At 47.4% G+C, this 15,293-nt stretch overlaps 1 protein-coding gene across 2 annotated transcripts; it reads left to right on the forward strand.

Moving 5' to 3' along the window:
* Window positions 1–707: 707 nt before the first annotated feature.
* PRDM12 (PR/SET domain 12) lies at window positions 708–15,227 on the forward strand. 2 transcript variants are annotated; one of them, XM_087703678.1, is made up of 5 exons: window positions 708–966; window positions 5,708–5,898; window positions 9,745–9,900; window positions 13,639–13,792; window positions 14,845–15,227. In XM_087703678.1, exons 1-5 carry the CDS (start codon window positions 708–710, stop codon window positions 15,225–15,227), a joined length of 1,143 nt encoding a protein of 380 aa, XP_087559804.1. The 2 variants fall into 2 exon arrangements, with proteins under 2 accessions (XP_087559804.1, XP_087559805.1); XM_087703679.1 differs by having other exon boundaries at window positions 13,639–13,750.
* The last annotated feature ends 66 nt before the right edge of the window (window positions 15,228–15,293 follow it).

The following is a 15,293-nucleotide window of genomic DNA, read 5'->3' on the forward strand; positions in this document are numbered from 1 at the left end:
CTAAAACTCGGACGGGGGGGGGGTAACCCCGGGATAAAAGACGGGGAGCCCCGGTTCTTTTGAATGTTAAAACAAATCCCTCCCACCCCCCCAAAAAAAAACCAGAGAATTGGGAACAAGAACCCAAAGGCGCCTTGGGCTGCCCCGCGGAGGTGGGCAGGGGGGGGGGGGGCGTTGGACGCGCTCCTCCGGGTGAAGCTTCCTTCTTCCCGAGCTTCTTTTCCCGAGCCTGGTGAGCGGGTGGGTGGTTGGGCGCCCCCTCCCCTTTATTTCCTGGTGTCTGCGAAGAACCTTGGTAGAGCAGGTGCCTTGGAGGGGGGCAGCCCAGTCTCCCTCGTTGGTGGGTGGGCTCAGGCCGGCGGAGCCTCGCCTCCTCCCGCCCCCCCCTCTCCTAGCCGAGCCCCCACCCCTTCCACCAAGGGGAGGGGGCGCCTCTCGCCTCTCCTCTCTCTCTGGACTTCATTCTGGGGGGAAATTCTCTCCCTCTCTCTCTCTCCCTCCGTCGGGGAGGAGCGGGCGTCATTAATAAGCAATTAGAAAGGTCACCCGGGCCCATATATATGTTCCAGCCCCGGAGTTGCGTCCCAGACTTCGCGACTTGGCCCTGAGCTGGGAATCGGCTGGGGGGCCGCGCCTCCCCTCCAGCTCTCTCGGAGCCCCTTCCTTCTTCGCCCGACCCTCGCGGCTCTGCCTCGCTGGCCTTCCCCATGATGGGCTCGGTGCTGCCGGCCGAAGCGCTGGTCCTCAAAGGGGCGCTGAAGCCCCCCAGCCTCTCCCTGGCCGAAGTCATCACTTCGGATATCCTGCACAGCTTCCTCTACGGCCGCTGGAGGAACGTGCTGGGGGAGCAGCTGCTGGAGGAGAAGAGCGGCGGGGCGGCGGCGGCCGGGGGTGGCCTGAGCGGCGGCCACGGGAACCCCAAAACGGCCTTCACGGCGGAGGTCCTGGCACAATCCTTCTCCGGAGGTGAGTTTTCCCTTTTCCAACTGTGGGGGTTTTTGGAGTGGGGGGGGGGGAGACGTTGACGGAAAACGAGACTTTGCACGTGTGAATGCTCTGATTCTTCCCGGGAACTGGGTTTGGGGGATGGCTGACACGGGTAAAGACGTGCGGCATTCTGGAAGCCCGCGTCTCTCTACCCCTCCTCCGACTTCCGAGGGCTAAGATCTGGGGTCGGACACGTGTGCGCTTTGCCCTGTTTGAACCCCGGCATCATGGAAAGACCCAGCCGGCGAGGGGTCCTTTCGACGCAGGAAGACGAGCCAGCCGGGACCCATTCTCATTTGAAGGAGATTTTTTTTTCGTGCCACCAATGCCGCAAAATTTGTACTACAGATACGGGTCTGAATTCCTTCCGGCGTGGTGTGTATCTGCTCTCTCCTCTACCCGGGTGCGTCCTGTTCTTAGTATGCGTGTGCCTGGGTGTAACTGGGTGTTTTAGAGGGGCCCTGGGTTTGCCACAAACCACGTGTGCGGTTATGCAAAAGTTTAAAAGAAGAGACGATTTAAAGAATTAAAATTAAAAAGCTAAAATTGACATGCCATCCAAACACAGACTGCACAATGCCCCAGCAACTACTACGCCATGGTTTAGTTTACGTTAAAAGCCTAATTCACACAACCACTTGACCCAGGAATGACCCATTTGAACACATTCTTGTGTGAATCCTGTCTTTTCTCTCCTTCTCGGTCTCTCTCTCCTTCCCCTCCCCATCAAATCTGGAGCAGCAGCTTCTGATTTGCAAAATCCTCCCAGCAAAAATATTTTTTTAATTAAAAAAAAATCGCAAATTTCTTCGCCCCCCCCCCCCCCCCCCCCCGCAGATCCCAAAAAGCTTCATTCTTCAGCTTCTATTTAATGGCTAAAAGTTTCACCCTGTCCTGATTATGTTTAACACCGAACCAAAACTTTTCCACTCTTTTTCTTTTAAATCCCCTCTCAAAATCTTTTTTTTCCGCCTCTTCAAACCCGATTAGCTCAGATTGGGAGGTGCTTGTCTCCCACAAGGTTTCAAAAAACATAAAAAATAAAAATAAATAAATCATGCTCCTCATCATAATCCTTCTTTTGAGTGCTTTTCCCACTCAAGTTTTCCCTTCGGGTCTCTTCCTGGCTTAATTATTATTATTATTATCATCATTATTATTATTTGCAAAAGCCCCCAGGCATTTAAAAGCTTATTAGGCATGTAATAGCAGTTGACTGATTAAAAAAAAAAAAGTTTTAAATTCATTTAGTTAACTTGAGCCTGACTTTAAAGGAGTGGGAGGGGCAGGCTCCCACTTCAACGGAGAACTTTTCAAAGTTGTTGGGACCCTTTTCTTTTCTTTAACCTGTCTCAAGTCCTTACTCTTCATTCATCAAACCCCTGGACAAGCAATTCCTTTTCCCTCCTGCCATTTGGGATTCCCTGGTTTTTGTCCCCCCCCCCACCCCGCCCCAAAAGATTACTGTTCCTTTCTTAATCTAGCGTGAAAACTCCATTCTGTTTCCTTTCAAAAGATGTCAGCCCGCTAATCTTTCCCATTTTGTCGCCAGAAATTCCTGCGCCTTTTAAAACAAGTTTCTTAGGCCATTCAGTTCTCCCCCCAGTGTTGGCCGACAGCATTCTCTAAAGGCTAATGAATTTAGAATTAGCCATTTTCCTTCCAAGGGTCTTGAATGAATGCGGATCACTTTAAACAGCGTGACAAATTGCTTTATGCAATGCCGTGCCACCATTTAACCTCACACTCTTCGCTTTTCCAAGATCTCTCTCTCTCCCCCCCTCTCTCCCTCTCTTTCCCTCTCCCTCTCCCTCTCTCTCTCTCCCACACTCCCCCTTTCTCCCAAGTTCTTTCTTGAACCATCTTAACCAAGGTAGCCTTGTTGTTGTTGTGTTATTTTTAAGGTCTGGTCCTTGTTGTTCCACTTTTCCCGGGAAGAGGGGTGCCAAAATTAACATTAACGCAATTAATTAATGTTAACACAATTGTGTGAGTCCAGAGGTATTTCATGAGAAGAGCCCTCCGCTTCTTTGCTCGCCATAGAATTCCCTTACGCCACCAGGCTTGAAATTTTGGCCTTGGACACCCTGGAACTACGCTGCCTAGGTTTGACTTAAGTGTGGTACACACAACATTATCTACCTGTCAATGACTACTTCAGTTTCACCCTCAATAACACACGGGCAAACGACAGATACAAACTCAAGGTTAACCGCTCCAAACTCGATTGCAGAAAATACGACTTCAGCCACAGAGAATCAACGCCTGGAATGCTCTACCCGGCTCCGTTGTTGCATCCTCAAACCCCCCACAGCTTCAAACTGTCTCCCGTGGACCTCACCCCATTCCTAAGGGGTCCGTCAAGGGGGCGTGCATAAGCGCACCAGCGTGCCTTCCGTCCCTCTCCTACCGTCCCCATTTATCTGTACCCATTCCCTGTGTTCTTATTCATGTTTATTCTTATTCCTGTTACCTTGTATATGAGTGACAGACTAACTAACTAATTAAAATAAATGAATAAAATGAACCGGCGCAGAGCCCCAGGTGTCCTTGGGAGAAAATAGAGGGGGGGGGATTAATCTTAAGGATGCCACAGGTTGCAATCTTGCAGAAGGTACGTAAAGTTGGCACATGGGGTTGGGCATCGTCTGGGTTTTTGTTTGTTTTTTAGCTTCAACTACGGTGTTGGTGGGGATTTTCAGCAAGGGGGAGTTTAGATCAGTGGTGAAATTCATTTATTTTTTTTACTACCGGTTCCATGGGCGTGGCTTGGTGGGAATGGCAGGGGAAGGATACTGCAAAATCCCCATTCTCTCCCCACTCTGGGGCCACCCAGAGGTGGCATTTGCCGGTTCTCCAAACCAGTGTTTCTCAACCTTGGCCACTTGAAGATGTCCGGACTTCAACTCCCAGAATTCCCCAGCCAGCTTTCGCTGGCTGGGGAATTCTGGGAGTTGAAATCCGGACATCTTCAAGTTGCCAAGGTTGAGAAACACTGCTCCAAACTACTCAAAATTTCCGCTACCGGCTCTCCAGAACCTGTCGGAACCTGCTGGATTTCACCCCTCGTTTAGATCTCTCTTAGAAAGCCCACAGAGAGGTAAAAAGGGGCCAAGAGTGGAGAGAGGAGAGAGAAAATTTAGGTCTGTGTAAAAAGAAAAGTTGAACATTCATTCAAAATTCTCTCTCTCTTTTTTTTTTTTTTTTTGAGTTGGATAGATGCATTTGGAGAAAAGTCCCTTTTTAGGAGCAACGAGGGGATCTCAAATTCGACCTCTGATGATTGACACCCCAGGCATCTCGTTAGATCCCTCATGCAAATTCCGTCCCTCTGACCGTTTACTTTTTCAGATCTCAGCCACAGAATAGCCACCTCGAGTGTGTATCATTTCAGGCTAGGTGCGTGACCTGGCCGTAAGTTCACAACAAGTGTGTCCTGTATTGTGCATTATTTCCACCACAGGGCACACGACACACCTCAAATCATGCGCTATTCGCAAAAGAGGGCGCCGTGGGGCGGATAATGATTTTAGCACTGAGTCTGCCGTGATGGAAAGATATTCAACGTAGCCTTGAAATTCTTATACTTTATTTACGCTATGTGTATAAGTGTCTTTTTCAGGGTAGTTTCAAAAAAGAAGAAAAGTCCTTTTAGACCCAAGGAAGTCTTGATGTTCCTCAACAATTTGCTTCCAACCATGGCATAAAATAGACTAATATTTCGATTGACTGAATTGATTGATTGCCTGATTGATTAGGTCGCTCAGAGTCACCGGAAACTGTGACATGGGGGAGGCAAATAACTTTGATAATAAAGTACCATTAGCCATGGGTGCCTTGGGTGCAATCCCAAAACATCTGGAGCAACTCTTGAACACCATCGGCATTGACAAAATCCCCATCGGTCAATTGCAGAAGGCAGCCGTCCCAATAGCGGCTTACATCCTGCGACAATATTTGCAACCCCATCAAACATCCACGTCTTCCTGTCTCAGGTCCTCCTCAGGAAGGACTCAGTAGCTGGACAAAAATGCCAAATCCAGTCTGAACATCTGGCTGACTGGGCCACCAACCAGGCCTTTGACCTATCAAGGGACTCTGGGCGGCTTACAAATAAACTCATCAACAATTTAAAAACTATAGACAAGACTGGAACCAAGCAGGGTTCCGTATTAAGAAGAGGAGGAGAAGAACTGGCGGAGGCTTTAGGGGCAAATTCACGTTGACCGATCTCTCTTGGCCACTGAGAAAGAGAGGACATTGTTGTGTGGCTCATTTAACACAACTCCCCTGGTTGTGCAAGTTGTCTGCATCCAAAATGCATTTGGAAGAGGAGGGGTGTTTTTTTTAGGAGTCCCCAAATTTAAAACCCAACCAATTGGGAAATGATGATTTAGAATGTAGGTCAGGCTGCAAACTAGGATTCCTTCATTAATGCTGGGGTGAAGCCAGTCCAGCTTTGTATGATGGGCAAATCTAGGCAATGTTGGTTAATTCGGCAAACCCTGGTTGGAGAAACCAGGACAAAAGTATGCTGGTTAACCCAGAGGAAGGAAGCAATTTTGGGGCGTGACCTGCACTTTTGGGTGTGTTTTTGGTCCAGAATGGGATAGGGGCTCCTGCTTGAGCAGGGGGTTGGACTAGAAGACCTCTAAGGTCCCTTCTGTTATTCCGGTGTGGTTAATCTCTCTCTCCCCCTTCTGGTTCTCTCGTTTGGCAGAAGTCCAGAAGCTCTCCAGCCTCGTCCTGCCCTCGGAGGTCATCATCGCCCAAAGCTCCATCCCTGGGGAAGGACTGGGCATCTTCTCCAAAACCTGGATCAAGGCCGGCACAGAGATGGGACCATTTACGGGCCGGATCATCTCTCCCGAACACGTGGACCTGTGCAAGAACAACAGTCTCATGTGGGAGGTAAAGTCAGGCTCTGCGCACACAAAGAAGGGTCACGGGTTGGGGGCTTACAGGGACACATCCTAAAAGGCAGCCCGCAACTCAATTTGTAGAGTGGCCGTTTGCTGTGGCCCGCCAGCAGATTCGGAGAGTGAGGAGGTTGGGGGGTCAGTCCTGGAGTCTGGTGAAGGCTCAGATGATGGCTCAGTGTCAGAGGCAGAGAGGGGGCCAGCGCCCTATGCCAGTGAAGGGAACAGCTAAAGAACAGGGGTGGACTGGGGAGTAAGGCCACAGGTGGACGGTGAATGGCCCCTCCCAGAGGAAATGAAAAAGGAGTGAAAGGGGAGTGGAGTTTGCAGGAGACAATCAGTTCACTTCATTGGTTCGTGACTCTCCGAGACTCCTGGCCAAATTCTGCAGATCTCCGCCTGGCAGCTCTCCAAGCCAGAGAAGGTCTGTGACCGTAAATCCTCCCTTGAAAGCCTTTGCTGGAGGTGAATGAGCAGAATTCACAGTCAATTAAGAAAAGGGGATTTTTGTCGGGACCAGGAGTCGGCTTCAGGCTCTTGGGAAGCCTCGGTCAGAACCCCTGTGATCACATGATCAACATTTGGAGGCTCGGCAACTGGCATGTATTTATGCCTGTTCCATTGTCCCCAAGTCACGCCACCCCCTTTGGCGACCTCCTGACGAGCCAAGCCAAGGCGGAAGGCGGATCGACTTAACAACTGTGTTAGTAACTTCACAACTGCAGGGATTCACTTAACTTCCGTGGCAAAAGAGGTCGTAAAATGGACACAACTCATTCAACAACCATATTGATTAGCAAAAGAAAGTTTGGACTCCATTGTTGGTAGTAAGTCAAGGCCTCCCTCAAATTCACATTCACCTTGCTCAGCAGGGGGTTTGTTGCTGTTAGTTGCGAAGGCTTCCTTGGGGTCCAACCTTCCCAGCCACCCATGGCCGCTGGGACAACCGGAGCCTTGACTCTGTGCATTGTTGTTGGCAGGGTGATGATGTCTCTGCTTTTTAGGAGGCTGTTGAGATTTCCCACCGCTTCCCTCCCCAGGAGAAAGCCTCTCTTCATTTCTTGGCTAGGGGAGAGGGTCGACTGGCCCCACTCTCACCACATGCTAATCCTGGTTAGTTTTTAACTTGGTTACTTTGATGTTGGGCAGGTTTTCAGAATCCGGCCTGTTTATTTGTCCATTTGCTTGTCAAATGTCACCACACCGCAACTTTGGCTTACGGGCATTTTGGCTATTTACGGTGGCTGGTTCTGCGCTCCTGCCGAAAGCAGTTAAAGCCTGCAGCGAAGAGGGCAATAAATACGAAAGCCAGGCTTCTCTGAACCCTTCAGCTGGGAGAAGAGGCTGAATCCAGAAAACCTCTGAAACGAAACCAAGGTTAAAACCAGCCCAGCATTGCGGGCTCCGTGAATGGATCTGGCTGGTTTTTGTTACCTACCTTGAGAAAAAGGAGCTGAATGTGTGTTTTAAGCTGCCATTAGAGGCCTAATGCTGCCTTTCTAATTTTTCCTTTATTCAAAACTCCATAAATGAAGGCAAATGACAGCTATTCAGCCCAGGGATAAAGGAAGCTGCCTATTCAGCTCAAGGTTTTTTTTTCTCCCCCGCCTCCTCCGGGCACTTCAGTTCATTCTGCATCACTTTGGTGGGAGATGTTGCACACCTATAAATGCAGGAATTTAAATGTGTATGTATTTTCTGCAGTTGCTGTTTTTTTTCTCTCTCTCTCTCCTTTTTTTCAAAGCTTGTCCTACTTTTGCAAGCAACCATCCCCTTTGGCGAGTTCCTTTTTTTAAAAATGTAATTTCTTCACAAATGCCTCATAATGCACCGTTTCCCCACGACAGAGGCCTTTTCGTGCGCGATTTGATTTGAAAGGGGGGATAATAAGCCTATTTTCTGGAGGTTCCCCCTTTGATTGGCAAAGTGTGAAACCGAAGACGTTTCTTCCCTCTCGCGTGCTTGAATTCTTCTGCGGCAACCGGGTTTTTTTTTTGCAAAGCCCACATAGGATATTCCACAGCTGACAGCCGATCAGGGCCTCTGCAGCTCATTCGTGCTCCTGAGGCCATTTTTTCCCCTTTGAAAGTTTTCTTCTGTCTTTATTTCTCTTTGCGAGTTTTCTTCTCTTTCGTTTTCCTCTTTGCAAGTTTCCTTCCTTCCTTCCTTCCTTCCTTCCTTCCTTCCTTCCTTCCTTCCTTCCTATATTCTGCATATCTTCCTCCCTCCCTCCCTTCTCACATTTTCCTTCCTTCCTTGCCTCCTTCCTTCACGAGTTTTTTCTTCTTTTCTTCTTAGCCAATTTCTCTTTGCGAGTTTTCTTCTTTCTTTCGTTCTCTTTCATTTGTTCCTTCTTTCTTTCTTTTCCTTCCTTTCTCTGCTCATTCTCCTTCCTTCCTTCCTTCCTTCCTTCCTTCCTTCCTTCCTTCCTTCCTTCCTTTCTTCATGAGTTTTCTTCTCTTTTCTTTTTAGCCAATTATCTTTTTTCTTCTTCTTCTCTCTCTCTTTCTTTTCCTTCCTTCCCTCCCGAGTTTTCTTCTCTTTTCCTCTTAGCCAAATGCCTTCTTTCTTTTGCCTCTTTTGTGAGTCTTCTTCTTCTTTATCTCTCCTTGCGTGTTTTTCCTCCCTTCTTGCAAACTTACTTTCTCTTTCTTTCCGCTCTCTGCAAGTTTTCCTATTTCCACAGGAGGGAGATTTCTACACTAGAAAATACCCCAAAACACAACAATAGTTTTGTTGTGTGGCTCACGCAGCAAAAAAAGATTCAACCGCCGCTCTGCTCACTTAAAAGACTTAATAGCCAAGATTTTCCCCTATTCCAAACCAGGCTAATCCAGGCTAATCTATGCGTGGATTCTTAGAAGCTCCCTTGAGATTTTTAAAGCCCACCTGTGGTCTTCTTGAGATGGAAGCAAAGGCATTCCCATCTATTCTCTGCAGTGTTTTTCATAATCTGATACACCATTTACTCATGTCCAACAATTTAATTCACTTTACATCGGTATAAATTGGGGACAATCTCGGCATATTCTGGGAACAATTGCAGCCATGTGTGCAACTGCTTATTTGTGAATCCTGGATTTTTATATGGGGTTAAGGACAAGGTGGCTCAGTGGCTAAGGTGCTGAGCTTGTCAATCAGAAAAGTCAGCAGTTCGGTGGTTTGAATCCCTAATGACGCGTCACGGAGTGAGCTCCCATTCCTTATCCCAGCTTCTGCCAACCTAGCAGTTCAAAAGCAAGTAAAAAAAATAGGAACCACCTTTTGGTGGGAAGGGAACAGCCTTCGGTGCGCCTTCGGCATTGAGTTATGCCGGCCACATGACCACGGAGATGTCTTTGGACAGCGCTGGCTCTTCGGCTTTGAAAGGGAGATGAGCACCATCGCCCCCTAGAGTCGGGAACGACTGGCACAGATGTGCGAGGGGAACCTTTACTTTTTACCTAAGGACATTATTTGAAATTAAGAAGTCACTGAGTCAAACAGTTTAAGAATCACATAAGAAAGAAAATCTGCATTATTCTCCATAATTCCTCAGGCTGGCTGGGGAATGCTGGGAGTTGAAGTCCACCTTTCTTAAGTTGCCAAGGTAAAGAAACAGGGTTTAATGCAGTGTTTCTCAACCTTGGCAACTTGAAGATGTCTGGACTTCAACTCCCAGAATTCCCCAGCCAGCGAATGCTGGCTGGGGAATGCTGGGAGTTGAAGTCCAGACATCTTCAAGTTGCCAAGGTTGAGAAACACTGGTTTAATGGTTACTCAGTAAAGTATTATATATTGAAGACTTCATTAAAAAAAAAACAACCCAGGATGAATCATTGGGTTTTCTCCACCTCAGGTGTTCAATGAGGACGGGACCGTCCGATACTTCATTGACGCGAGCCAAGAAGACCATCGCAGTTGGATGACCTACATCAAATGCGCCCGGAACGAGCAGGAACAGAATTTGGAAGTGGTCCAGATTGGGAATAGCATCTTCTACAAAGCCATTGAGGTAGGAAATGGGGCAGCCCAAAATGAAGACAGGTTCTCGGATACTCTGGGCACAATGAGAATGTATCTGCTGAACAAAACTCCTCGTCGGCAACAGGAAGGGCATCCGGTCAGTAAACACTCAGCTTCGTTCAGTTGCCCAGACTCCACCCCGCAAGGGTTGATGGGGTCGTTAAACAAAGAGGATAGAAGGATAAAACCACATAGAATCATAGAACATACGGAGGTTCATAGAAGTATAGCATCACCGTTCCATAATAATATAGAACCACAGAACCATTAAATCATAGATTCATTGAACCAGAGTATTAAATAGAATCATAGGCTTGGAAGGAACAAAATGTCTGGACAACTTGCTTAATGACATCATGATTCACTTAATGACCATGCGATTTGCTTAACAACTGCCATAAAGGTTGTCAGAAAATTGGCTCCAACTGGACTTAACCACCACAACACCATAAAATTTCCAGTCCCGGTTGTGGTTCTCAGAGTTATTTGCATTTACAGAAATTAGCTTCATTTTCCTTTCCAAATGTCACTAATTTCTCATCCTTATGTTCTAAAAGAGCCTCTTTTGGCTACATAATATCTCTATCTCTATCTCTATCTCTATCTCTATCTCTATCTCTATCTCTATCTCTATCTCTATCTCTATCTCTATCTCTATCTATCTATCTATCTATCTATCTATCTATCTATCTATCTATCTATATCTATATCTATATCTATATCTATATCTATATCTATATCTATATCTATATCTATCTATCTATCTCTATCTATCTATCTATCTATCTATCTCTATCTATCTATCTATCTATCTATCTATCTATCTATCTATCTCTTTCTTCTATCTATCTCCTATCTCTTTCTTCTATCTATCTATCTATCTCGATATATATATATATATATATATATATATATATATATATATATATATATATATATATATATATATATATATATATATATATATATATATATATATATATATATATATATATATATATATATATATGTCACCCTCTTTTTCAAAAGGTGTGTTTTTAAACAGCAGATTCGGCCAGTGGGAAGGTTGGGGAGGAACCTGGGCCAGTCCTGGAGTGTAGGGAGGGCTCTGGTGATGAGGGCTCTGTGTTGGAGGCAGAGAGGGGGCCAGGGCCCTCTGACAGTTATCAGCTGCCTTCAGAGTCAGACATCAGTGAGGCAGAGGAGCAGCTGGAGCCTGTTCCCAGTGTGCTTATGCGCAGAGTGGCCAGACGAAGGGAAGAGCCAAAGAACAGGGGTGGACTTGGGAGTAAGGCCACAGGTGGATGGTGAATGGCCCCTCCCAGAGGAAATAAAAGAGGAGCGAAGGGGGAGTGGAGTTTGCAGGAGACAATCAGTTCGCTTCATTGGTTTGGAGACTCATTGCCACGTTTTGCAGATCTCAGCCTGGCCGCTCTCCAAGCCAGATGAGGTCTGTGACTGTAAATCCTCCCTTTGCTGGAGGTGAATGAGCAGAATTCACAGCAAATTAATAAAAAGGTTTTTTTTGGGGGGGAGAACAAGGAGTTTGCTTCCTGCTCTTGGGAAGCCTCGGTCAGAACAGAAGCGAGCAAGGAAGCCACATCCAAGTTTGCTTGTTAAATGACAATTTGTCAGTAAAAAAAGAGAAACAGGTAAGTTCAAAAGCGATCTCTGGGCGTGGAGACCATCCCTGTTGAGAACTGCACTTTAAAAGCTCCGTTGATCGATTTAACAACCTTAATGGCCTCCAGCTTTGCAGTTTGAAAATGCTAAAATTCCTGGCTACGCAAAAAGAGCAACGCACCCACTCACAGGCTGCGGTGTTTGTGGTGCCTCCTCGCGCGTCCTTCAATCTATGTGAGTCTGTGCCGCGCATGAACTAAGTACTGTTATTATGGAGCGCCCCATTTCTTTTATGGCTCAGGTTGGGCTTCCTAATGGGAAAAATAACAGTTAAGATTCACACTCGAGCCTCTTTGAAGGGGGGAAAAAACCCTACCCAGGTCTCTCTCTCTCTCTCCTCTCTTTCTCCCCCCCCCTCTTTCCTTTCTGGAGGTTTTCAAGTGCTTCTTGATGGCAGCTTGGGGGCTTATTTCTTTGGCAACCCACAAAAAGAGGGATAATGACAGCGGTGTGACACTGTCAAAGAGAGCAGAGAAGGGAATGGGACGGGGCTAAGCAGGTGAAGCTGTCGGGGCCTTAAGCCATCAGCCAAAAAAATAATAATTCCTCTTTTTCAAAAGAAAGGAAAGAAATTGTTGCCATCCAACTCCTGACAATTACAGTAAAGGTATTTGCTTCTAATAGGTGTGAAATCACAGGAGGGGTTTCACACCTATTAGAAGGTGCAGTGCCTGTCATTTCACACACAAACCCTCCCACAAACACAGACACACTCACACTCACACGGGCGCTGTGCCTTGCTGCCTGCAGCTCATGTAAACACCTGTATTAAAAACCAATTAATGGGAGCAGCCCCACCTCCCCCTTTCCCCAAAAGGAAAAAAATCTAATCCCCTCTTATGCCCTTTGGATGGTTTTTGAATTCACAAAATAAACACTTTCCCCCCTTACAAGCCAACCGCTTCATTAGAGCTACGTTTAAACTGATTTAATTAATCGGCTCGGCTTTTGGCGGCCCTAAATATTTATTTTTTTCCAGTCGCGGCTGCCTTCGAAGGATCGTTTTCCAAGTGCCTCCCAGCTGCCTCCTTTGGCTAATTTTTTTAAAGATGTAATTATAATTAAAAGATTAAATGGGAAGGAGGAAACCGTGCACCAGCTGTGGTTTGAATGTTGCTTTCTTTGGAAGGTGTCCTTATAGAGGGTCAAAAGGATGGCTCGAGGTAGGCCTCGACTTATGGCCACAATTGAGCCCAAAATTTATGTTGCTAAGTGAAACATTTGTTAAGTGCATTTTGCCCCATTTTACGGCCCTTTTTGCCACCGTTGTCAAGGGAATCATTGCGGTTGTTCCATTAGTAACAGTTGTGTTGTGGCCCACCAGAGGCCAGTAGAGCTGGCAGCAGAGTCGGAGAGTTGGGGAGGAACCTGGGCCAGTCCTGGAGTCTGGGGAAGGCAGAGGCAGAGGGGGGGGGGGGCGTCTGGCAGTTATCAGCTGCCTTCAAAGTCAGACAGCACTGAGGCAGAGGAACAGCTGGAGCCTGTTCCTGATGTGCGCATGCACAGCTGCCAGGAGAAGGGAAGAGCTAAAGAACAGGGGTCAACTTGGGAGTAAGGCCACAGGTGGACTTTGAATGGCCCCTCCCCAGAGGAAATAAAAGAGGAGCGGAAGGGGAGGGGGCTTTTGCAGGAAACAATTTGTTCGCTCATTTGTTAGATTCTTCTCAGGAGTGTGAAGATCTGTCCGTGAATCTCAGAGACTCTGTGCAAAGTCTTTCCTTCCACAGCTCCTCATTTGGGAAATATTTACATGACAGTTTTCCACGATAGATAAGGTCTGTAGTTATAAATACTCCTTTGAAAGACTGTTTGCCCAGCTCTTGCTGAAGGTGAATGAGAGGAATCCACATTTGTTTAATAAAAGGGTTTTTTGTCGGGACCAGGAATCTGTTTTGTGCTTTTTGGTGAAGTTGAGAGCAGCCCTTGAAGTTTATCGATTTGGGCAGCTGTGGTTCAGTGTCTGATGCAGCCGGTCTCCATGGCCCGTGCATAGAAAAGGAGCAACGGAGTCAACCCTGTTCTGCCTTCTCTCTTCTCCCTCCAGATGATCCCACCTGATCAAGAGCTGCTGGTTTGGTACGGGAATTCTCACAACACCTTTTTGGGGATTCCTGGCGTCCTGGGACACGAAGAGGAACAGAAGAAGGCCAAACATGGTGAGGAGATGGCGAGATTCTCTGGGTCTCATCGCCTGGAAGGCTCTGGCTGGACTGCTTGGTTGATGCCTTCCTAGGCGTCCAGGACAGGCCGCCACATCTGTCACGGTGTGCCCTCTAGGGCTGACAACATCTGCACGCCAATATATAACCCCCACGACGTCCTTGGCATCCCTCCTATTGAAGACATATTTAACGATAGGGGCAAATGACAGTCCCGTATGGGATGGATGCAAAGAGACTGTTGTGGCAGGGAAGATGGATGGATGGATGGATGGATGGATGGATGGATGGATGGATGGATGGATGGATAGATAGATAGATAGATAGATAGATAGATAGATAGATAGATAGATAGATAGATAGATAGATAGATAGATAGATAAATGGATGGTTGGATGGATAGAGATGATAGATAGATAGATAGATAGATAGATGATAGATAGATAGATAGATAGATAGATAGATAGATAGATAGATAGATAGATAGATAGATATAATTAGAGATCGATAATATATATAGATATACGGTAGATAGAAATTAGACAGGTGATAGATAGATAGATAGATAGATAGATAGATAAATGGATGGTTGGATGGATAGAGATGATAGATAGATAGATAGATGATAGATAGATAGATAGATAGATAGATAGATAGATAGATAGATAGATAGATAGATATAATTAGAGATCGATAATATTGATAGATATACAGTAGATAGAAATTAGACAGGTGATAGATAGATAGATAGATAGATAGATAGATAGATGGATGGATGGATGGATGGATGGATGGATGGATGGATGGATGGATGCATGCATGCATGCATGCATACATACATACATACATACATACATACATACATACATAGATATGAACAGTATGGAGGGAGAGGGAGGGAGGGAGGGAGGAGTGGATGGATAGGCTTCCCCCAGGGGCCAAGAGGAATCTCTCCATTTCCGAAGATCCCTCCTGATTCCCGAGCGCAGGGATCTCTCGTGGCATCACAGGCGCAACAGCCGCCACCTTCCCCAGAATCGCTGGAGAGCTCCTTCTCACCCTCCTCTTCCTCCCTCTCTCCCCCCCCCCAGAGGACTTCCACCTGGTCGAAGGCGGGGTCAACTCCGTGGGCCGCATGCGCTGCGTCATCTGCCACCGAGGCTTCAACTCCCGCAGCAACCTGCGCTCGCACATGCGCATCCACACGCTGGACAAGCCCTTCGTCTGCCGCTTCTGCAACCGGCGCTTCAGCCAGTCCTCCACGCTGCGCAACCACGTCCGCCTCCACACCGGGGAACGGCCCTACAAGTGCCAAGTCTGCCAAAGCGCCTACTCCCAGCTGGCCGGCCTCCGGGCGCACCAGAAGAGCGCCCGGCACCGTCCCCCCAACGGGGCCCTGCAGCCACACTCCCCCGCCCTGCCCGTGCCGCACCCCACGGCTCTGGGACACCACATCCCCACCATGGTGCTGTGAAGGCCGGGTGGACTCGCCCGGGGCAGGCGGAGGGCTGCTTACTCCAGCGGAAGCCAACACTGCACG

This window comes from Thamnophis sirtalis, unplaced genomic scaffold (assembly GCF_051295495.1).
Source record: "Thamnophis sirtalis isolate CommonGarterSnake01/CBP01778 unplaced genomic scaffold, rThaSir2_p1.2 scaffold_2, whole genome shotgun sequence".
NCBI classification, from domain to species: Eukaryota; Metazoa; Chordata; class Lepidosauria; order Squamata; family Natricidae; genus Thamnophis; species Thamnophis sirtalis.